This window comes from Podarcis erhardii, assembly GCF_964252035.2.
Source record: "Podarcis erhardii genome assembly, chromosome: 2".
Classification (NCBI taxonomy): Eukaryota; Metazoa; Chordata; class Lepidosauria; order Squamata; family Lacertidae; genus Podarcis; species Podarcis erhardii.
In genome coordinates this window covers 63,427,104-63,450,401 of record NC_138498.1, presented here as the reverse complement: position 1 = coordinate 63,450,401, position 23,298 = coordinate 63,427,104, and the positions used below count along the sequence as shown (strand labels likewise).

Sequence of the window (23,298 nt, the reverse complement as noted above, 5' to 3'; positions counted from 1 at the left end):
CGTGCAGACCAAGTTACTGCTAAGAGTTACCACACCTAAGCCCCAGAGAGCATTCCCGCAAGCCACAGTTTGTTCTGAAACATTACACATACAACACAAATGCCACAGGCTATTAATGGTACCGCAGGTAAGCATACTGAAGCAGTGCTAATCTAAAGGCTTTTGTTAGGCAAGAGAATGGAGAAGTGAAAATGGCAAGACAATTGCATGCAAGAAAGGTGTCATCCCTCATGAGAGATTCCGTTCAGCAATGAACTCTGAGACTAAAAGCACAAAGGTTCAAGAAAACACAGTTAATTAATTCCACAGTGTTAGATTCTCAGGCTGTGTACAATTATTATTCCTTTGCAACCATCATCATATATAACGTGGAGAGCATATTTTCACTGCTTTCCTGCTCTGATTCCTAAACTGCAATTTCTTGCCTATGTCCCAAGTAGGAAAGGTAAATTTGGTTCAGTTTGCATTTCAGGGCAAACATACCCAATCCGCACTTCCTACAACAATGTGTGAACCAGAACTAACCAGAACTATATACTAAATGTATATATGCAAACTAAAATGTATTATTTTAAGGGAAATTGCATAAATAAAATGCATACAGATTTATACATTAGAATAAATCTACAGTAAAAAGCTGATGAATTTTCATGAACACTTAAAAAAACAACCACAAGTTGATGTGGAAATGTGGAGAACTAAATTTAAGATTGGAAAAATGGGAAATGGAAAAAAACACCCCAGGCAAATCAAAGATTAGAGCAGGGATAGTCAACCTTTTTATATCTACTACCCACTAATGCATATTTCTTGATGGTAAAATTTCCTTACCGCCCACCAGTGCTCGATGGAAGGAGGATTCAGCTTGTGCCGTAGAACCCCCTACCGCCCACCTAGAATCCTGAAACGCCCACTAGTGGATGGTAGAGACCAGGTTGACAACCCCTGGGTTAGAGTGTGATGCTGATAACGGTAAGGTTGCAGGTTTGATCCCCATATGGGACAGCTGCATATTCCTGCACTGTAATTCTATGATTCTATGATTCTGTGACAGTAGTCAGTGTCAAGAATAAAAGGGACACTACAAAAAGAAAATGTTCTGAACATCAGGCCTTACACCCCCTCTTCCCATTTTGTAAAGTGGTTGGCTATGCATTTGTATTTCCACATCATCAATAAAGCAGCTCAAAACCTGTATCAGTCATTTTAAAATATGTATGTCTTCTGCATTAGGGCTGATTGCATTCAGGTTTTTCAGGGTCTTACTTGAAGCACTACAAAATCCTGCAAAACTAGAAACTACAGCCTGACAGGAGAAGAAAATCCCCACAAATGTATGAACCACAGGCAATAGCAGGGATGAAATAACACCAGACTGGCAGAGACTTCAACACTGGCGATGGGACTGTGTCCTCTACTGCATCTGAGGACAGCATGCTAGCTTGAGGGGTGTAGGGCAGGCTGCATGGCACACACGCAGTTCTGTTGTCTGTCACCTCACTGCTCCTTAGTATCTGCCGCCTGAGATCTGCCTAATGGAATGGATGGTCCTCAAAGCCTGTAAAGCTATTGGGCAGGATTCACCTAACAAGTCCTATTAGTGGAAGCCCTGTGCAAAGATTTCTAACAAGGTTTTCCCTCCTCTATTCCCCTGCATGCCCCCAAAATTGGTTTGTGAGGTCAGGATAATCCCCAGACTAGTGTATAGCGGGGGGAGAGGGGAATAATTCTGTCAGGCAAGCTGAAACACTTGCACTGATGGAACAATTTCCTTAGCATGACATTGAATTCCTCCCATCGTTTGATCACAGTGCACTCACTACTATTTCACAAAAATTTCTTGTTGATGCTAATTTGGTCTGAAGGCTCTTCCTGCAGAAAGCAGCAGATTTCTTGAAAAATCGTAACTGTTTAACAGTTTATACACTGTGTCTTTTCCCTATTCCACAGTGTGTGCACCGAGACCTGGCTGCAAGGAATGTGTTGATCTGCGAGGGGAAACTGGTGAAGATCTGTGACTTTGGTCTAGCTAGAGACATAATGCGGGATTCAAATTACATCTCCAAAGGCAATGTGAGTGACTTGATTACATGGACTCTGAGTGTCCCTTTGAACTTCCACGAGTCTTGTCTTGTGTAAGGGCCATATGACAGATGTCTCCAACTTCTGACAGAGACTTACAAAAATGGTTCCTGACCTCTTTACAGAGCATCTGCAGGCTATTTTCTGAGAAATGGATCTCCAAGCTCCAAGTTATATATGGCCCATAAATTATTTTCATGCTCCAAAGAAGAATTTCACCTTCTTTGTGATTCACTGTCTCCATCTCTCCATCTCATTCAGCTCCTCCAGCTTTTGTTTTAAAACCCCCTGAGAACTTGCTTCTGCTTCCCTAGATGATCATGCTTCAGTTTCCTGAATACTGACTTAGTCATCAGCTATGAGTAAGTCCTTTAGTCCAGAGCTCCCATGGTTACTATGTCTCTTATAACTTAACCTCCAACTTTAACGCAATCTCTAGAACTTCACTGAACCTACTGAGCAGCCCCATCTCCCTCATTTGTCAGTACATGATGAACAGACAACAGTGCTGCCAACCACTTGTCTCTTATAGCTGCTGAGCCTCCTAAGTGTATGAAGCAAAAGCAACCAGAGCCTCCCACCTTTCTGTAATTTCCAATCATTCAAATATTTCAGGAAGTCCTGAACCCTCCTAGGACACTTCTTTCACACCAAAAATTCTGATACAGTGGTGCCCCGCAAGATGAATGCCTCGCAAGATGGAAAACCCGCTAGACGAAAGGGTTTTCCGTTTTGGAGGTGCTTCGCAAAACGAATTTCCCATGGGCTTGCTTCACAAGACGAAAATGTCTTGCGAGTTCCTGCGGTTCCCCCCCTTCCCCCCCTTTTTCTAAGCCGCTAAGCTGCTTATCAGCTGATCCGCTATGCCGCTAAGCCGCTTAGCAGCTGATCCGCTAAGCCGCTAAGCCGCTAATAGCGCTAATCCGCTAAGCCGCTAATGGGCTTGCTTCGCAAGACGAAAAAACCGCAAGACGAAGAGACTCGCGGAACGGATTCTTTTCGTCTTGCGAGGCACCACTGTATTGACTTCACGGGGAAAGAATAGCTGGTGCTGAGACCACAGAAGTCATCAGTTGTAAGGAACCTGGTCTTCATGATCTTATCTACATTCACAAGGAACCCCAGCTAAACATGGTTCCTTCTGACCCCATTTGGTTTTAAGGACGTAAGAAGAGGCTGCTGGATCAAGCCAATGGGTCATCCAGGCCAGCATCTCATTCTCACAGTGGCCAACCAGTGGAAAACCTGAGCACAAGAGCTCCCCAACTCCTGCTGTTTCCAATAAATGGTATTCAGAAACATTACTGTCTCTGACTGTGGCAGCAGAGCATTTCTTTGGTTCTGGAACGCAGTATATTCCACCCCTCAAATCTGCACACCGGACATCCCCTTCCTGGTTCTAAATGCTAGGCTGTGGATGCACCCTCTCTAGCTTTGGGTTCTTCTGCTCCTTTCCTCTCACATATTTGCCTTCCATCTCCTCCTCTATACCTCATTGACTGGCATGTCTCAGCTCTGGGCCTCTAACCTTCTCACGGCACAAGGCCCACATCCATTTTCTTGATTCTGCACCAAAGCCCTTCATGACCTGTGTTCAACAATAGATTGCTTCACAATGGTTTATGCATTTCCTCTGCCCCCTTTTAATTCCATGAGTCATCTTACTAGATAAGGTAAAGGTACCCCTGCCCGTACGGGCCAGTCTTGACAGACTCTAGGGTTGTGCGCTCATCTCACTCTATAGGCCGGGAGCCAGCGCTGTCCGCAGACACTTCTGGGTCACGTGGCCAGCGTGACAAGCTGCATCTGGCAAGCCAGCGCAGCACACGGAACGCAAGTATTTATCTACTTGCACCCGAGGGTGCTTTCGAACTGTTAGGTTGGCAGGCGCTGGGACCGAACGACGGGAGCGCACCCCGCCACGGGGATTCGAACCGCCGACCTTCTGATCGGCAAGTCCTAGGCACTGAGGTTTTACCCACACGCCACCCGCGTCCCGTCATCTTACTAGATACTAGGCAACAGAACTCCTTGCATCCTAACTGATCCATGCTAGCCTTACAAATTTTGGTTTCCCAAATTTCTGGGAATCTGAGCAAGGAGGCTTCTCAGCACAGACGGCTGTGGTGGATGGGGCATGGAAAGAGTATTCTTCAAGAACTTTCTAGAAGCTCCAGTCTGCAGTCTGTGCTGGCACATTCCTATATGTGGGACTATCCCAAATATCCACTGAAACAACCATTGCATATGCTTTTTTCTCCTTTACATGGCAGCCACTGAGACATTTGGCTCCTGCTGTCATTGGATAGCATCTTGTTCTAATAAAAAAATACCCATATACACAAGGCTCAAAGCACTCCGCAGTTATCCTCAAGAGCCACATATCTGCTTCTTTTTGTCTTGAGCTGATTGTGCGAATGCACAGGCTGAGGTTTTCAGAGGCTTAAATAATCTAACCACTGTGAGTCACCTTGCGCATCTCAGAATCTCCCTTACGCGACCCCTCTCTTAGATGAACAGGGAAATGAAACCATGGTCCTTCGCAATCCTTCCTGGAGATTATTTTTGATGCTGGTTGCACAAATAAGCCCACTAAGAGTTCAGGGAATTGTAATAGGAAAGCAGCACGCAAGCTGCTAGAGAGAAAACCAGAAGCAGGCTAGTTTCATATGTAAAAAATAAGTATGGTCTGGAAACTGCGGAGACAAGTACAGGAAATGAGGGTAGCAAGAATTGTATGTCTGTCCCTTTTGCCAGAGCCTCTTATGTTCATCATGTTCATTCTTTTCTATCAAGCACACTGCCTAACCTGACTGTTCCTGCCAACACTGGGCGTGTTTCTAAGCATTTAGCTCTGACTACTGGAAACTCACTAACGCCCTTCACACATTATATTTGTGAAGAGGACTTGGCATGTTGAAGGGGATTCTATGTGCTAGCTACAGGCCCTGTCCTTGGTGTTTCACTGCTCTCTGGTGTCATCTCCCCCCTCCCCCGCCCCAATGCTTATGCATTGAACATGGATGTCTGAGCAGGGGAAGCCTACACACACAGATTTCTATGCAGGGAAGTCTATGTGCATAAAATTCTCCATGCATATATTTCCCCTGGAATATACCATAATCCTAAATAGAATACCTGGTGGCTTTTCCCATGCTACAGGCTAGGTTTCATTAAAAGTCACATGGAAGGCCCTCACTGTTAGCAAACAGATGAAAATTCATTGAAGATCACTGCATTTCTGCTGTGTCTTTTGGTTATAGACCTTCTTGCCATTGAAATGGATGGCACCTGAGAGCATCTTCAACAACCTCTACACTACCTTGAGTGATGTGTGGTCCTTTGGAATCCTCCTCTGGGAAATATTCACTCTGGGTAAGCAACTGGTCAGTGTCACCCAGACTCTGTTTGACCCATCCCACTTACTGGATTTCCTGTGTACGGAATGAAAACAATGTTTCTCACTCTCTTTAATCTACATATGCTTCATGCCACACTATAAGTACCTTCACACAAGCCCAGAATCCTTCATCTTTCAAGCTAAGGACTAAACTATGCATGATGTCCACTTACCCTCTTTTAGGGATGCAGCGGCTTTGCAGGATGGCCAGCACCTCCCCTCCTGCCTACAATGCAGGACTGGGTGTCGGGGTCTGATCCCTGCCAGAGCGTGAGATTCAGCTCTCCCTCCTGACTTGAAATCCTGCTCTGCATCAGCCTGCTGAATTGGCCAATGGCAGGCTGGCACGGAGGGCTGGTCTCTCTGGGGGTGGGCTTGAGGGAACAATCAGGCTTCCCTCAGGTCTGCTCCCAGGGGACTTAAAACAGCCCACGCCAGCCCATGACGCCCAGCTCAGTGGCGGTTTAGGCAGTGGGCAACCTTAGCCTAATTGTACCCTTGCCTTCCCCTCCAGAAATAGGGTATCCTGTTAAAGGGATCCGTGATGGAGTTGCTTCTGTCCATTTGCCCAGATGGGGGGGCTTGGGCCTTAGCGCTCCTAGAGGCTGGTATTCCTGTGGGGATCCCCCTATTTGATGTAAGTCATAGGAATCCCTGCTGCCGGGTGGACCCTGATGTCATTTCCAGAAATATATGCTTACCCAATGCTTTTGCCAAACCACTTCATCTGTAGTCAATAAAGTTGTAGCCTGATTCAGGCGCATTCAACTGTGTGTTCTCCTTTATTGGTAGCTCACCTGAGTGGGAGCGGGGGGAGAGCGGGTTGGGAGTGCGCAGCCTGGGTCTGCAAGTTAATCACATCTTTTGTTAGTTCATTCACTGACCACGTTCCTGTGTGTGGGCTAGACTGGGACCCTGGCATGGGCTTAGTAGGGCTATAACCCTCTATCCATCCAACTTGCATTGAGGAAAAACTCAGAGTGGAGTGAATTTGAGTTCTTTCCCCCAATGCAAATTGCAGGCACAGACCCCTTGATCTGAAATGAGACCACAGTAGGGGCAAAGGGATAAGTGGGGGTGGGGCAGGGGCAGCATTCTGATACAGGCTGGGATCCCTGTACTGGCAATTTGTGCATGAAGAAGTTTGACCTGAAAGTCCATGTGATAAATTTCATGTGTACTGTCAGTGCGGTCCTCAGAGGGGCCACCAAACATTAGCCTTTTGCCATTACCATTGCTGTACTGGTAGTGAGAAAGAGACTAGAATGAGGTGGTGCTGGCATTGGCATGCAGTATACAGAAGTTTCCCCACTAACTGGTTTTGCTTGACCTCCTTTCTTATCGCTAGGTGGGACTCCATATCCTGAACTGCCCATGAATGAGCAATTCTACAATGCTATCAAACGCGGCTATCGTATGTCCAAGCCTACACATGCTTCTGATGAGATGTAAGTGTTAACAGCATATGTTTGCCTATCTTGTACAGAAAAAGTCCCTTCCTTTCTCTCAGTATAAAAAAGGTAAAGGGATCCCTGACCATTAGGTCCAGTCGTGGACAACTCTGGGGTTGCGGCGCTCATCTCGCTTTACTGGCCAGTCATGACTAAGCCGCTTCTGGTGAACCAGAGCAGTGCACGGAAATGCTGTTTACCTTCCCACTGGAGCGGTACCTATTTATCTACTTGCACTGCGTGCTTTCAAACTGCTAGGTTGGCAGGAGGTGGGACCAAGCAACCGGAGCTCACCCTGTTGTGGGGATTCAAACCGCCAACCTTCTGATCGGCAAGCCATTATAGCACTTCCCAAATTATTATTATTTGCTTTTTGTGTCTCTCCAGCTATGAAATCATGCAGAAATGCTGGGATGAGAAATTTGAGATCCGGCCTTCTTTCTCTCAACTGGTGGTACTCGTGGGGAACCTGCTGGCAGACAGCTATAAGAAGGTAGAGTTGGGTTGGGCTGAGAGGATAAAAATGATAGGAGGGGAGCACAGAAAACAGCCTCATTTCTAAAATCATCCATGACTGTTGACATCAGCCTGCAACAGACTGTGCAAAAGATTGGGAGTAAATCTGATTACAGAGGGGAAGTGGTGGGAAAAGTGAGCTGTCTAACATTTTAATATTTTCTAGTATGATTCTGGTTTCTTCATTGCCATTTTCAGTTCCAGATCTGGAGCTAGCCTTTTTCACAGACTTGTGCTCTTAAGAAACTGTAGATTCATCAGGGCTGTCCTTATATTTAGAATCAATAAAAATTCAGCAGTGCCTTTATCTTATGTAATAACCTTGTCCTTGTGTGAAAATGCCATGTGCAGAAACATTACATGTGGTATTCATGTACTCACAAGCACTTTCTGTCCTATCTGCCTTATATGAGAGCAGAAGTACCAACAAGTCAATGAAGAATTCTTGAAAAGCGACCACCCTGCTATTGTCCGCACAAGGCCCTGGAACTCAGGTCTCAACAATTCCAGGTCCACTGCCATCAATTCCAGTGCCACCTCAGGCACTGTCCTTTATACAGCTGTTGAACAGAATGAACTGGACAATGATTACATCATTCCTTTGCCGGACCTTAAACCAGAGGGAGCCAATGAAAACCCGCAGGAGGCCTCCAGCAGTCGGGCAAGGTTAGAATCTTAATCTTTCTTCCACTGTGACATTATTCACTCCCAGACCTCCATTATCCCTGTTCTACCAATTGGTTATCTGGCAGGTGAAGTAGATTAAACTGTTTTTATACTCAGTAGCCAGTATGGAAGCTGAGTGGATTAGTCTTGGCTCTGTGTGCCTTGAAATGGTGGTTCCGAAAGGTTTTTCTCACCTATTGCTCTTCCTTTTGAAGTATCCTGAAATATCAGGGCGCCTGGAACACCCTGAAGTGGTGGTTGCCAAAGAGCCAAATGAAGTACAAATGGAGAAAATAATCATAGGTAGAATGACTGCAGATTTTGAAACCCATATTTTGAAGGACCTTTCAGTATAGTCACTGAATGGCCCCCATATATTTACTCCATTTTGGAGATGAGGAACATGGTTGTCCAAAGCTTCTTATGGAATTTTCTTTAAGAAGAAGAACAACTGGTTTCAGAAATCAGAATGGCAGCCCACATGGCACCCAGCTAAGGCTTTCATAATGTATTTACTCCTGATTAAAGCTGAAACTTGATTCTTTCTCTTTCTCTTCTTTGCTCATTCCACCATTAGCTCTTCACTGAATGAAGCACACACATCGTCTACTATATCCTGCGACAGCCCTCTAGCCCCACAGGAAGAAGAAGAAGAAGAAAAACAAGAAGAAGAAAAAGCACCAGAACTAAAGCCAGACTGCTAGGATTGTTAGAGAGGGGTGTGAGAGAGAGAGCGTGTGTGTGTGTGTGTGTGTGTGTGTGTGTGCGCGCGCGCGCGCGCGCGTGCATGGTGGTGCTGGGGAGTTCTGGCCACAAATTGGTGCTTCCCTCTCCTTCAGCCCTACTGCAATATGCCATTCTCTTCAGCCCACAGCAGAACCCAGAAACTGTAACATTGAAGAGACTTTCTGCAGCCAGCATTGAGTAGAAGTTTATATGGCTCCTCACGCTTCATAACTGAGACTATTTTCATTCCATTGTCTAATGCAGAATTCATTTTCCATTCATACTTGTCTCTGCTAACCAAGACCATCATGATGAGAAATGTCACTCTTTGCCTGACAGCTTCACTACCTTATTGCTGGAGCGGAATGAACCTTCGTATAAGACTAATCTCTCCACCATAAGGCATGTTCCCCTTGTATCAAGCCAGAGAAAAAACCCCAGTGGTTCTCTTGAGGAGTGCCTTTACTCTAATTGTTTTACTTTCTATTTTTGCAAGCTTATTTTTCAAGCCAGCAACTGTTCAATGAATTCTCTAATCAATGGATTATTAAATTACACCTTTTAAAACTTATCATGAAAGTGTGGATGGGGTATGAATGTACGTATGTATGGACAGGTGGTTTTTTTTGTTTTTACTTTGCTAGCGAAGGAGACACCAAGAAGTGATCTGCCCACAGTTTTATCCAATTTACAGACATTGCATGGATTCTCTGTTCAGGGCAGTATTATGATGATGACCAACAGAAGAGCAATATCAGGCATTTCACTCGGGTTGTGCTCTTCATTGCCTGGGTTCTCCACTGCTTTTGCTGAGTAGTTCCAGGATCACGAGAATGATGGTACAGATACAGGTACCATGGATTACAGGTACTAATAGATCTCAAGGATCAGAGATTGTCTAGACTAGACCTAAAGCCACAACTTTATCACCCAAGGACATACTGAGCAAATGGAGACCATCAACTAATGACTCAGCTGTGGCAACAGCAGGACAGTCCACGGCTACATTTCTCTGCATTCTGTCTTTTTATCATACTTCTCATTTTAAAAGGAACAGGTGGGTCTTTCTGAGGTCAGTAGGAGAATGCTAGTGTACCTTGAGAGGAAAGACAAACTGCACTATATTTGTTTTACTTTGGAGGTCGATTGATAGCAGTTGTCATTGGTCTGTCCCATTCTGCCTCTAAGGGGAAAGGACTGTTGGCAGGTTCTTTCAGGAAAAATGCAGGTTGTGCATATGGCAGCCTTTGCCAACCTGATGCCCTCCAAATGTTTTGGACTACAACTCTGTTGCACCCAAAGGGGCAATGGTTCTTTTTGGATTCAGAACACAATGGGGTGAAGGCCGAAGATTTTATTAAACAGCTCAAAGAAAACCACAAAGCATTGCCATTTTCATACATCCATGATGCTGTTGGAGAGCCCCTCAACAGACAATGGGCATGACCCCTGCAGCTGGAGCTTGACCAGTATACAGCACTTTCGAGAGCCAGTGTGGTGTAGTGGTTAAGAGCGGTAGTCTCCTAATCTGGGGAACCGGGTTCGCGTCTCCGCTCCTCCACATGCAGCTGCTGGGTGACCTTGGGCCAGTCACACTTCTTTGAAGTCTCTCAGCCCCACTCACCCCACAGAGTGTTTGTTGTGGGGGAGGAAGGGAACGGAGAATGTTAGCCGCTTTGAGACTCCTTAAAGGGAGTGAAAGGCGGGATATCAAATCCAAAACTCTTCTTCTTCTCTTCTTTCCAGGTAGCCTAGTATAGAGGTTCTGACTAACAAACATGCTCTTGGGGGTATATATACACAGCTAGAATTTGGGTGATACATCTGTTTTCCACCAGAGCAAAAGACTAATTAATACATGGCAGGAAGTCAACATAGATCACTTCCAGAGCTAGCTAATGCTCCCTATAGCAGGTGTCAGGATGATATCCCTGTGAAAGCTTATCTAGAAGGTCATGTTTCCCACACAGTGCTGTCTCAGCATGATGAACTGTGAGGAACTACTAGTTTGTGGAATAAACATAAGTAACCACCTAAAGGCCCAGACCCACAGGATTTTTAAACGTTATTTGGGCATGAGAGGGGCAATTGCTGGGCACCACCCAAATCTCCTTGAGATAATAATTGTCTTCTGCAGTGTGGCAGTAGAAACTCCCATCGGCCGCAGTTAGCATATGCTGGCTGGAGCTGATGGAAGTTAGTCCCAAACAAGTGGAGGGCACCAGGTTGCCAAAGCCTACCATATGGCATAGTCTGCATCTCATATCAGACTTATATAGAGAACCTTTATGTTTCTTGTTTTAAGCACAAAGCATTGGGAGATGATGAGGATGGGCAGAGGAGATTCTACTCCAAAGATGAGCAGTAGATGGTATGTGAGGTTCTCAATATATTCTATTTAAGAGAATCATGAAAAATTCCTGCCAGTGTGCCTCAGAGCTAATCTACATTTTAGACAGAATGAGCTAGCAGAGTTCTTTCCCATGCTACTTCAAATTACAGGTGGGGGGTGGCACACTTTGAATATTCTCCCTTGTAAAAAAGAAAATCACTATGTATAGCACAGCACAGCACACTATGTATAGCCTCCTCTTTGGAGTGCTGGCCTATTACATGCAAAGGGCTTCAAAAATATGGTTTCTCACTGTGGTCATGAACTGTCAAATTTGGTTCTCATTCGTCATAATCTGTAGATCAACTCCAAACTTGCCTCAGCCAGAAATGCCCCAGTTGGAAAACTGCTTTTTCTCAAAGCCTTCCTTAACAGAAGCAATTCCTGGCAGAATTGACTCTAATGTCTCCTCCAATTCACTAAATATGCATTCTGGTTGGTGTTAACAAAATATTGTTTATTTTGTTTTGTACAATATCTTTCACTGCCTTCCATAGATATAGATGGGGGAGGGGGTGGTGAGTCAAGTTAGGGATTTGAAAGAAAGAAAGAAAGAAAGAAAGAAAGAAAGAAAGAAAGAAAGAAAGAAAGAAAGAGAGAGCTTTTCAGTACATTACTATAATGGTGACTTTTTTAAAAAGGCATTAGTACCTACCACTACCCCACTCCCAATGTTGTATTTGCTAATTTTCTGTCCATTTTCTTGTTATACATTTAGATTTAAGTTCTAGTAATAGAAGCAGGAGGTGTTTTCAAAAGAATGTGCCACTTAAAAGGATTAGTGTTATGGCAGCGAGAAAGTATATTCCATAAATCATGGGCAGTGCCAGGTTTATCTCTTTCCAACTGAAAGACACATCCTTTTCAATCAGTCTTTGAATTACACTCGTAATTCAAAGTAGTTACCTACTGGATGATATTGCTGCCTGTAGAAATGACCTATTGGTATTCTACTTTAGGACACTAATATGATGGAAATATCTCTGGGTGGGGATGGGTAAGACCACTACGGCATAGCTTCTTTTTAAGTGCTATGTAGTATAGTAACTACACCATGTTCATATATTAACCATAGCATGGACAATGTTTTATCCCAGCTGGCTTAAACAGTATTAGCCCAATGGGCTTAGTACTTTTCCATGGTCAGAGACCTGTAGCCCAGTGGCAACAGCACACAATGCTTTCCATGCAGACACTCTCCCTGGCATTGGCCAAGACATTTACTGAGATCCCGGAGAGCTATTGCCAGTCAAATTAGTCTGCCATGGTGTCAGGCACCTTCCTGTGCTCTGTGATGGGATTTTGGTGTGACCTGAAATACAAGCCAGCATTTTAAAGAGCACAGTAACCATATATAATTATATAGCTCAGTGGGCTATAGTTGTAACTGGGCAGATATGCTCTGCTACACCTAAGGTTCCTTGACAAGGATGAACAAACTGATTTGCCTTCTGATCCACTAAGCTGAATAATTTTTCCATTTCGCATCTTGGTAAGGCGGTGGTTTAACAGTGTTGCTGCAAGCGAGGCCAGTGGAGCAGCCAAATGAAGTCACTGGGCATTTCCATTCCACTGTTTCAGACTGCTGGGTACTATGTTTTTCCCCCAAACACTGCAATTCATTTGTACCTGCTGGGCCCCAGTCGCCAGGTGGCACCAGCTGCAATGGGTTCTAGGTAATAAAAGTTTCACACTAATATAAGACATCTGAGCTTTGTGCATTAGACCCCTGACATTGGCAAGACTAGAGTGAGGTGCAAAGAGGAGGTACTTAACCAAAGAACTCTTCTGTTTCCACAACTTTTATGGCCATGGTTTGGCCTATGAGTCTCCCTCCTCCAGGGGTCCATTGCTGTTTTGTATTTTTGCATTACTGTCATTTGGGTTTGCTTGGCTTTATTTTATATTTTTAGAATATTGGCTAACCAAATCCCTGACTGAAACGTGCTAAATTTTAGAAATGCCTCAAATCCATTTTTGCAATCTTGGTCTCATTTCTAGTCTAGCATATTAGTATAGTCTCTGTAATATTTTAATCTACAGCTGTTTCACTGTTATCTGTTCAAATATAAGCACCTTTCTCCAGCCACCCACTACTGCTATGTAGCCAGAATGTACCAGAGGAATATTGTCACACTACAAAATTATGTTTTTTATATATATTTTCAGCGCTTTGAAATACTTATGGAATGATATGTATACAGTTTTTTTGTCTCTGCCTTTCCATTTCTGTTTGACTGTGTTGTTTTTATTAAGTGAGGGATGTTACGAATGGCAGAGTTTTACTTTCTGTTGCTGTTGTGTGATCCATATTATGGTGGACTTTAGTTGCCTTTAGTATGGTGGACAATGAGTTGCCTTGTCTACTTTTCCAAGGGCCAACATGTCCTTCGTAGATCGAAAGACAGGATATAGAAGTGCAATTAAACAATGTTATTGAAGTTGGCCAATATTGGCATTTAAGCTCCCTTCTTCATAGTCTCACCAGCTTTCTGAAATAAGCAGGTCATTCAAAAACAGTTCGGAAACCAGTAAACACTAAATTGAGGACTGGAGAATCAAACCAGTTCTGTTTGATTTGTAAAGCATTGCACATGTTCCAAGCAAAAGGGAATCCTTTCTCAGATTACTTTCTTTACAGACACTCATAATGCAAATCTTATTGACAATTATTATAGGCAGTTATTATAGGGACGCAGGTGGCAATGTGGGTTAAATCACAGCCTAGTGCTTGCCGATCAGAAGGTCGGCAGTTTGAATCCCCGCGACGGGGTGAGCTCCCATTGCTCGGTCCCTGCTCCTGCCAACCTAGCAGTTCGAAAGCACATCAAAGTGCAAGTAGATAAATAGGTACCGCTCTGGCGGGAAGGTACACGGCGTTTCCGTGCGCTGCTCTGATTCGCCAGAAGCGGCTTAGTCATGCTGGCCACATGACCCGGAAGCTGTACGCTGGCTCCCTCGGCCAATAAAGCAAGATGAGCGCCGCAACCCCAGAGTCAGCCACGACTGGACCCTTTACCTTTACTTTATATGGTCAGTGTTAAAATAATCTGAACACCTCTAAAAGGGTCAGTTCCGTGTTATGTTTCTTCTATTAATTTAAAGAATCTGAGACAAAAAGGCCAAGATTGTCACTGATTCTGTTGAATCAGATAGAAGAACTTTGCCATTTGTGTGTATCAAACTTGGATTTAATAATCTTTTGACATCTACAAAAACGTCCACTTTATTCTTATTTTGTTACATGTATCTTAAAGTAACGAATAGGGGGGAAATAACATTAGAAATGAATCACAACGTATCTCTTCCTCTTCATCCATCAAATTTCCTCTTTGTGGAGGAAGTTGTTCCACTTTCCAGGCACCTTTTTGGCATTCCCATTCCTTGTCTCTGGGCAGGGCCATAGAGACTCTTTCGTATAGCAACTGACAGCAGTCTCTGAATGGGAAGCAAAATCCATTTTTGTCTTTTTAATCCTTTGTACACCATCATGGGAGTGAAAGACAGAAAGGTGTCTTGAACTAAGGTACCAAAGATTTAATGTTATCCTAGGTTTACAAATGTATGTTAAGACTCTTATTAAGCCACATTTATACCAGTGAGATATTATTTTTTATGCTGTAAACTTGTCATATGTGTTTTCTAAAAAGATTTTTAAAATTAAAAGAGCTTCTTTTTAAAAACCCTGGGGCTTCTCTGTGATCTTACTACAGCCTACATTTCTTAGAAAACATGGGGGGTTGAGGAGGTTTCTCCTGAATTTCTTAGCAAATGAATTAACAGCATTGAGAGGAAGAATGTTAATATGCTTAGGTGCCACAAGACTCTTTGTTGAACATGGTTAATATAACTCCAGGGTTTAGAGAGAGCTTATCTGCAGTACCAAGGAGAGAGTATATGTGACAGAGAGAGAAAGAAAGAAAGAAAGAGTTATATAGCAAAAATGATATGCCATTGGAGACGGAGTCTGTGAGCAGATGAAGACTCAGTGGGCTGTATGAAAGAAAGGTAAGTGGAAAGAAGAGCTTACAGGTGCTGTCTAGGTGTGTAAGAAGGCATACAAGCAGGTCTGCCAACAGCATAGACCTGGTCTGTTGTTTGTATGCACATCTGAGAGGTGTGAGCCAAGACTTTGAGGGCTCCTCCAATATCTGGAATCCTACCAATTAATTTACCAAGACCTATCTTGCCTGTAGCAGTGCATTCAATGAAAATGCTTCACCTGAGAGAACATACAAGCCTTGTTCTAGCATAAATCAACACTGGAGGCTAGCCTAAAAATGTTTCTTCCATCCAACGTCTCTGAACTTTGAGAGCTCTTCTCCACTTCCATGGGGGAAACTAAATGCAAAATGTGTGTTCGTCATCAGGGATGATTATCATATACATTCATTTGTTTGCAGCTTCCCAGAGCATGTGAACAGCATACAGATTCTGCAAAATACACTTATGTAAGCTATTTCCTATATGGAAGTGTCATCTGTGCAGAGAATGTTCATGTTTAAATTGCCCTTAAGCTGCACATTCTTCTCCAGCTGAGGAAATGTGAGAGGTGTAATACCAAGCTTATATTTTACATCAAAGGTTAAGGCTCATGTTGCTGCCCTAGGGTGGTCAGGCAAGGTGAGGACCTTGCTAGGTCTGGATCCAGCCAGTCCTTGAATGGAGCATGAGAATTCCATGTATGCCACTTTGAGTTCCATGAAGAAATAAAAGCGGTGGTGTTATAAACTGCATTAAATAAATAATTGCCCCACCTGTCCTGGGGGAAGGAGGGGCTGTTGCTTTTTGCATGTATCGTTTAAATTCTACGCAGTCAACTAAGTGTGTGGCTCACCTAAAAATGCAACCCAGACACAAGGCAATAACCAAAAGTAACCCAGAACAAGGAGATTGATCTTTAACAGGGGACACAAGGGACTCAGCCACATTGGCAAAGAAAAAGTGCTTTATATGCATTGTACTGTATATGCATTATAACACTGTGACACCAGATGGCACTGTGGAGTTCCGTTTTTGCCAACCCGATTTCTCATACAAAGTTTACAACATGTTTAACTGAAACGCTTCTTTGAATTGTCTAGATCCAGCCAAGGACAGCTGCAGAAAGCATTGCTTGGTCTGCGGGCATCTCATGCCTGGTCTAAATGATTATTTGTTGCCCACAATTCCCCCCCCCCCATTTGCAAGACCATCTGTACTCATGTCCTGGTTGGAGTGCTCTCACATTTCCTGTGCCATGTTTCAGCTACTGCAGATTATCCGATGCAACAGCTGGTTCAGCATTTCGTCAAACTCTTAAATTCCTTCTTCCTCTCTCTTGTATTACTAATTTAGTAAAATTATCCCATCTTGTAAAACAGCTGTTTTAATGCATCTTCATGGATGTCTGCTAGCAACCTGGGTGCAGGTGACTAATGAGATGGTTTTCTGAAAAGAGGAGGTAAAATGAGCATCCTTGGCACATCTAGTTAGCTGAAACTCTCAAAATTCATTGCCTTTAAAATCAATTTGATGCTGTGGCTACAGCATGCTGTGTTTTTGTCCTCCTTCCTGCTTGTGTCAGCTAGTAAACTGCATTAGCCGATAGAAGATTATTCATGTGCATGTGTAAAATGAGCCCACTTTAAGACCCTGAAATGTACCATAAAGGTGCAGCTTCAGTCCCAAAGCTAGAAGACGTCCCAGTCAAAGCTTCCTGTGGCTGATTTCCCTGGATACAGATGAACTAATCTGAGGAGAACAGCTTGATGGCTTTTTCATTGGAGAAGGCATGATTCATAGGGGGAGGATGAGATGTCAAGAGATGGCAGAGATGGCTGCTCTGTCCACTGACAGTCATTAATAGTTGAGTCAACAAAGAAGGAAAAATAATCACCCTTACCCTGTCAAAAAATATTGCATATATAGAAGCCAGAGGACAAGATGATTAGACAGCGTTCTCGAAGCTACCAGCATGAGTCTGACCAAACTGCGGGAGGCAGTGGAAGACAGGAGTGCCTGGCGTGCTCTGGTCCATGGGGTCACGAAGAGTCGGACATGACTAAACGACTAAACAACAACTTGTTTGTGAGGAAGTACGCTTGCCTTTGCTTTTCATACTCAGGACCCACAGGCATCTTGGTTGGCCTCTAGTGAGAAGAGGAGGCTGGACTAGCTGAGCCTTTGGCCTGATCCAGCAGGATTCTTCTTACGTTCTGAATGGAAGTGAGTTCTGAAATGTTCCATCACCTGTTATGAGGTGCCTCTTCAGTTTCATCATTTGGCTTGCAGTTGCCTTTTGCTTCTATTTCCATGCAATTAAAAGCTAAGTTTTGAGTGGAATTCCTTCAGGTTACCTGGTACTCGTCAGGCTCCCCTTGGGAAAGATTTGTTTGCCCGACCTTAAAGCATATATTTAGTTTCAGAACACCATGAGTGCACCAGAATTCAAGTGCAGCAGATTCACTTAACCCCCAAGGCACACTCTTACATCATGCCCTCCAATATTTCTCCGATGAAAATAGGGCCATCCCATTCCATAATGATAATTTTACTGTTTATAGCCCACACATCTTACTGGGTTAACCCAGCCACTCTGGGGAGCTTCCAACATATATAAAAACATAATAGAACATTAAACATTTTTTTAAAAACTTCCCTATACAGGATTGCCTTCAAACGGCTCGGGGGTCAGATAACGCCATACCCTCCAATATTTCTCCTATGAAAATAGGGACATCCTAAGGAAAATTGATGCTTTTGAATTATGGTGCTAGAGGAGTTTCTTGAGAGTCCCATGGACTGCAAGAAGATCAAACGTATCCATTCTTAAGGAAATCAGCCCTGAGTGCTCACTGGAAGGACAGATCCTGAAGCTGAGGCTCCAATACTTTGGCCACCTCATGAGAAGAGAAGACTCCCTGGAAAAGACCCTGATGTTGGGAAAGATGGAGGGCACAAGGAGAAGGGGACGACAGAGGGCGAGGTGGTTGGACAGTGTTCTCGAAGCTACGAACATGAGTTTGACCAAGCTGCGGGAGGCAGTGGAAGACAGGAGTGCCTGGCGTGCTCTGATTCATGGGGTCACGAAGAGTCGGACACGACTAAACGACTAAACAGCAACAAGGAAAAGTAGGACATTCCAGGATCAAATCAGAAACCAGGATGGCTTCTCTGAATCAGGGACATCCCTGGAAAATAGGGACACTTTGAGGGTCTGTGACATTGTCTCCCAAGACAGACAGATGAAAACAGTTAAATGTATGGTGGTTCTGTGATCACATTCTAGGTCATTATTTCCAGTTACTGAAGTGCTCGATGCTGACACAGTCCTCATAAACTAAATGTAACCCCAGACCCTTTAACGAAAGTAACATATGAACTGATAATGGCATTCATCTGTGGATAGAAACGATTGACAGACCACTGAGAGATAGTTTCCCCTCTGGGTAAGCAATTTAATATTTGTTCCTTCAAAGCAAGTCAGTTCCTTTTGAGTTGGCATTTGTTCCTGGAAAAATGGGTAAATAAGGAAATAAACGTCTTTAAAAAAAAATACCCTTCCGTTAAAAATATGCGTTGGTCAAGATTTTTGAGCAGTGGCATTACCAGCCAGGATGGTATCCTTAACTCTATGCTCAAAGAATCTAGTAGTAAAACTAGATTCTAGTTTTACTACAAGATCCAGTAGTTTCTAGATCTAGTAGTACTAGATCTAGTTTTACTAGATTCTAGTTTTACTACTAGATCTAGTAGTAAAACATAGAATCTAGTAGTAAAGATTTGTGTTACTGTTCTCACAAATCACTCATTGTTTCCTGCAGTTCTGGTGCACAAATCATAGAGTTGGAAGGGACCCAGGAGTCATCTAGTCTGACCCCCTGCAATGCAGGAATCTCAGCCAAAGCTTCCATGACAGATGGCCATCCAACCTCTGCTTACAAACCTGCAAGGAAGGAGAGTCCACCACCTCCTGTGGGAGTCTGTTCCACTGCTGAATAGCTCTTACTGTCAGAAAGCTTTTCCTGATGTTTAGTTGGAATCTCCTTTTTTGTAACTTGAATCCATTGGTTCGAGTCCTACCCCCCAGAGCAGGAGAAAACAAGCCTGCTCCCTCCTCCATGTGACAGCCCTTAAGATATTTGAAGATGGCTATCATATCTCCCCTCAGTCTCCTCTTTTCCAGGGTAAACATACCCAGCTCCTTCAAGCACTCCTCATAAGGCTTAGTTTCCAGACCCTTGATCATCTTGGTTGCCCTCCTCTGCACATGTTCCAAATTGTTAACATCCTTCTTAAACTGTGGTGCCTGGAATTGGACACAGTGAGCAAATGGGTAAATGTGGACAGGATTGCAGCATAAATAGGACCAGCTGTAATTTTAAGGGGCTCTAGTACAAATGTCCTCTGGTGGACTCTGATGAGCATACCTGACTGTGGTGGCAATGCTCACATACTGAACTGGACAACCTTTTAATTTCTCACTATGCCCCACAGTGAGACTAGGTCAGCAGCATTTTGGGAAATTAAAAGGGCAGTGAGCTCCAGCTGTGTGGTACTTCTTGTGAGACCCCATATTTTAAAGACTGTCTAGGCTGTAAGTCCTGGAAGACCTGCTCTTTGCCTTACAGGCCTTTTCCCACCTGGCCTGGGAGGGAGGGGCCTTGATTGATTCCAGCTGCAAAAGCTGAGGCTGCTGAAGAGGGCAGAGGCCATCTTGGCTGTCTCTTAGTGAAGACCCAGGTCATGGAGCCGGAGCTTCCACAGCCACCGCCCACCACTGGCAGCAACAGCAGCAGATAGGTTCAATGCTTAATATTTTATTCTCTTACTGATTATGCTGTTTTAAATGTGTATTTATATATGACTTCTTTTAGTGATGTTTTCTTCTGAAATGTTTAAGATAATTGTTTTTGTTAACTTTGCTGCATTCGATGTGCATTCAGTAGTTGAAATCTTTAAGATAATAGGAAACAAAAATATGTAGCTTTGAATGTATACTTTGCATTTGACTTTCTTCAGTGATGTTTTATTCTGGATTGTTTTATTTGAGGTTTTGATATAGGTTGTATAGTGTTTTGAGTCCCCTCTCCCTAAAAAAATATAAAGCTGTATAGAAAGGAAAATAATAATAATAATAATAATAAGAAGAAGAAGAAGAAGAAGAAGAAGAAGAAGAAGAAGAAGAAGAAGAAGAAGAAGAAGAAGTGTGGGGGTTAGGGCAGGTATCAGCAGTGCCCCCTGGCAGGGCATAGTTACCCTAGCAGATGCCCAATGATATGTGGTCGCAGACTCCAACGATGAACTGAAAGGAAAGGAGCCTTTCAGCTCAACAAATGCCCCTGCTGATCTCTGAAACAGTACACTAGTTGGTCAGATGCAGCTGACAAAGGATTCCTCATTGCTTGTTTTGGAGTCGGGACAGAGTTGTGTGTCAAAAAGCTAGCCTGCTCTTGATTTTTCACAACACTGACAACAATTCCCTCATGGGTGACTCATTGGTTTCATCAACATCAGGCAGAGAAGCATGGATTCCTCCAGGCTAGCTTAGGGGTGATAGGGGCCATTGCATTTTGGTCCTAGCTATCATTCTGAAGTGTTCCTGCTGGAAATGAAAGGAGCGTTTCTGCAAATATTCAAAATTTGCCAGCATTTCAGATTTTGGCTTTCCAGTTTGCTTCTGAAATGTAAATGTTGACTTTGAAATGCAAGTGCTTTATTATGTGTTTATCACATTTATGGCCTGCCCTTTCCCCAAGGAGCTCAGGGACTTCATGCCCTGTTTGTCTTTACGCAGAAAGCATCTTACTGGCCACCGTATAACACCAGTCTGCTAGCTGAAGATAATTTGGTCTGGTCTAGCAAGGCTCTTCTTACTGCCTTAGGGCAGTATCCAATTATATCCTTACAACAACCCAATGAGGTAAGTTAGTCTGACAGGTGCAGTGACTGGCTCAATGGTCACCTGGTGAGCTTCAGGGCTGACTGGAGATTTAAATGCAGCTTTTCCCCCTTGCCCAAATCCATTGCTCTAACTACTTCACAATACTGTAATCATTTAATGGGGTTTCATTGACTAAATTCCATCAATTGAAATACTGCTAAATGCAAATAAGCCACACCTGTCAAATATAGAGAGCTAATAAATAACACTGTATGCCAAATGCCCTAAATTACAATTTTAGGTCTACGAGTGCTTCTCTGGCTGAATGCAACAATGGGGTGTGGCACATCATTTGGGAGTCAGAACCAATCAAAACAATACCAAACAAAAGTACAACCAAGAGATACTTAACCATGAGATACACTGATCCAGGCTTCCATACACATATTCCTAGCAGGATGAGGACCCTTATGCACAAATTCAGTGACTCTTTCCAGTCCAGTGTTTTTGAACCTATCTGTGGTTTGAGAGGGGGGAAACAGAGGGCTGGGTTTAGTCTTCGTCCCAAACCTCCTAATCAGCATAGTGGCACAATTACTGGATGTTTCAGGGTGGTGGTGGGGCTCTCTATACACACAGTCGAAGCTTTTGTGCATATGCATAGACAGATCAGGTCCCATATTTATCATTGTAAACAAAACCCTTAAGGTTACTGTAAAGGAAAGATGCTTCCTCCCACTTACTTCCCATTTTGCTAATGCTGACCAATCTGAAAATTCACCAAGGAAGGTAAAGGGGGTCCTTGGCCTGTGCTTCCATCCCCATGTCAGCCTTTTCTTTAACCGCAAGCTGTGCAGAGCTTCACCTAACTAGTTCATTAGTGAACCCAGAGCAAACAATATATAATAAGAACATAAGGCAACTCCTGCAGGATGGGACCCAAAGGCCTCTCTGACATACTGCACCTCCTGTTCCTTTAATGACCATGTGCTCTGCCATTCCTATAGCGTTTGTGTCAAGAAATAACTACAGTGGTACCTCAGGTTAAGTACTTAATTCGTTCTTAATTCGTACTTAACCTGAAGCACCACTTTAGATAATGGGGCTTCCTGCTGCTGCTGCGCCGCCGGAGCACAATTTCTGTTCTCATCCTGAAGCAAAGTTCTTAACCTGAGGTACTATTTCTGGGTTAGTGGAGTCTGTAACCTGAAGCGTATGTAACCTGAAGCGTATGTAACCTGAGGTACCACTGTATGTCCTGGTGGTTCTCTCCATTTCACCAGATTTCCATTATGCTACTATTCCTATGTTCCCCTTTAACACCAAACACCCCAGCTCCCTCATCTCGTATTGGAGGCTTCTATCATTACCATATAAAAGCGGTTACTTCTGCAGATGTTTGCCATGAGCATTTCCCTCTACAGATCCTTGGCCGGCTATTAAGCCCTGCTATGCACTCATTGCCTAGTTCTGCCCTGTTCCCCATCTGAATGATTTGGATTTCTATCCTCATCCTCCCAGCTCACACCAGCTTTTCCCCAGGGGTCGGTTTAAAAGCTCCCTCTGCAGCATTTTTATATTTGTTCCACGATAAGAGAGGCCAGAGAAGTTTACTAGTTTGCAAGCAGGAATGGGAGAGGACTTTGGTTCAGTTCACATGTTAATACAAACCTGCCTGATTTACACTTCTCTAAACAATATTCAAATGGAAACACAGCAATCCTTCAGATTTTGTGATGCAGTTCTCCAACTTAAAAAAATGCATATTAGAGGAAAGTGTGCATAAAAATGAATACATTGGTGTAAACAGCACACAGAAATGCATCATCTTAGGAGGAAATGTGTGCAAAGTTTATTAGGTGCGCTAAAATGGATTTTTTTTATTTAAAAAATGTAAATTGATGTGGAAATTTGGTGAACTGGAGTTAATGCTAGAAATTGAGAAAGCAAGTGAAACCGAAAGTGATCTATCCGTCCATCCCTACTCACAAGAGATCCTTTCTGATTGTTGTCCATGACAACATAGGCAAAGCTCACCTATATGAAGGGTTAACCCTTTAAATGGGGCATCACAATGCAGCTGCACCTCCCCTCCCCATCTACGACTGGTGAGTTTTCGTGACACACACGCCTTTGCTCATTTGCTTCTTTTTTTTTTAACTAAAAAAACTAGGAATTTCCTAACTTGTGGTCATTTCAG

General features: G+C 43.6%; 1 protein-coding gene across 2 annotated transcripts in view; it reads left to right on the top strand.

The window, feature by feature from the left end:
- The window catches only part of PDGFRB (platelet derived growth factor receptor beta), a 72,504-nt gene extending 62,280 nt beyond the window's left edge, over positions 1 to 10,224 (top strand). For both annotated transcript variants that reach the window (XM_081851377.1, XM_081851376.1), the window contains exons 18-23: positions 1,951 to 2,073; positions 5,346 to 5,457; positions 6,831 to 6,930; positions 7,321 to 7,426; positions 7,868 to 8,115; positions 8,693 to 10,224. In XM_081851377.1, coding sequence (XP_081707503.1) covers positions 1,951 to 2,073; positions 5,346 to 5,457; positions 6,831 to 6,930; positions 7,321 to 7,426; positions 7,868 to 8,115; positions 8,693 to 8,819 — 816 coding nt within the window. In that variant the 3' untranslated portion in view covers positions 8,820 to 10,224. The remainder of the gene's footprint in view (positions 1 to 1,950; positions 2,074 to 5,345; positions 5,458 to 6,830; positions 6,931 to 7,320; positions 7,427 to 7,867; positions 8,116 to 8,692) is intronic.
- The last annotated feature ends 13,074 nt before the right edge of the window (positions 10,225 to 23,298 follow it).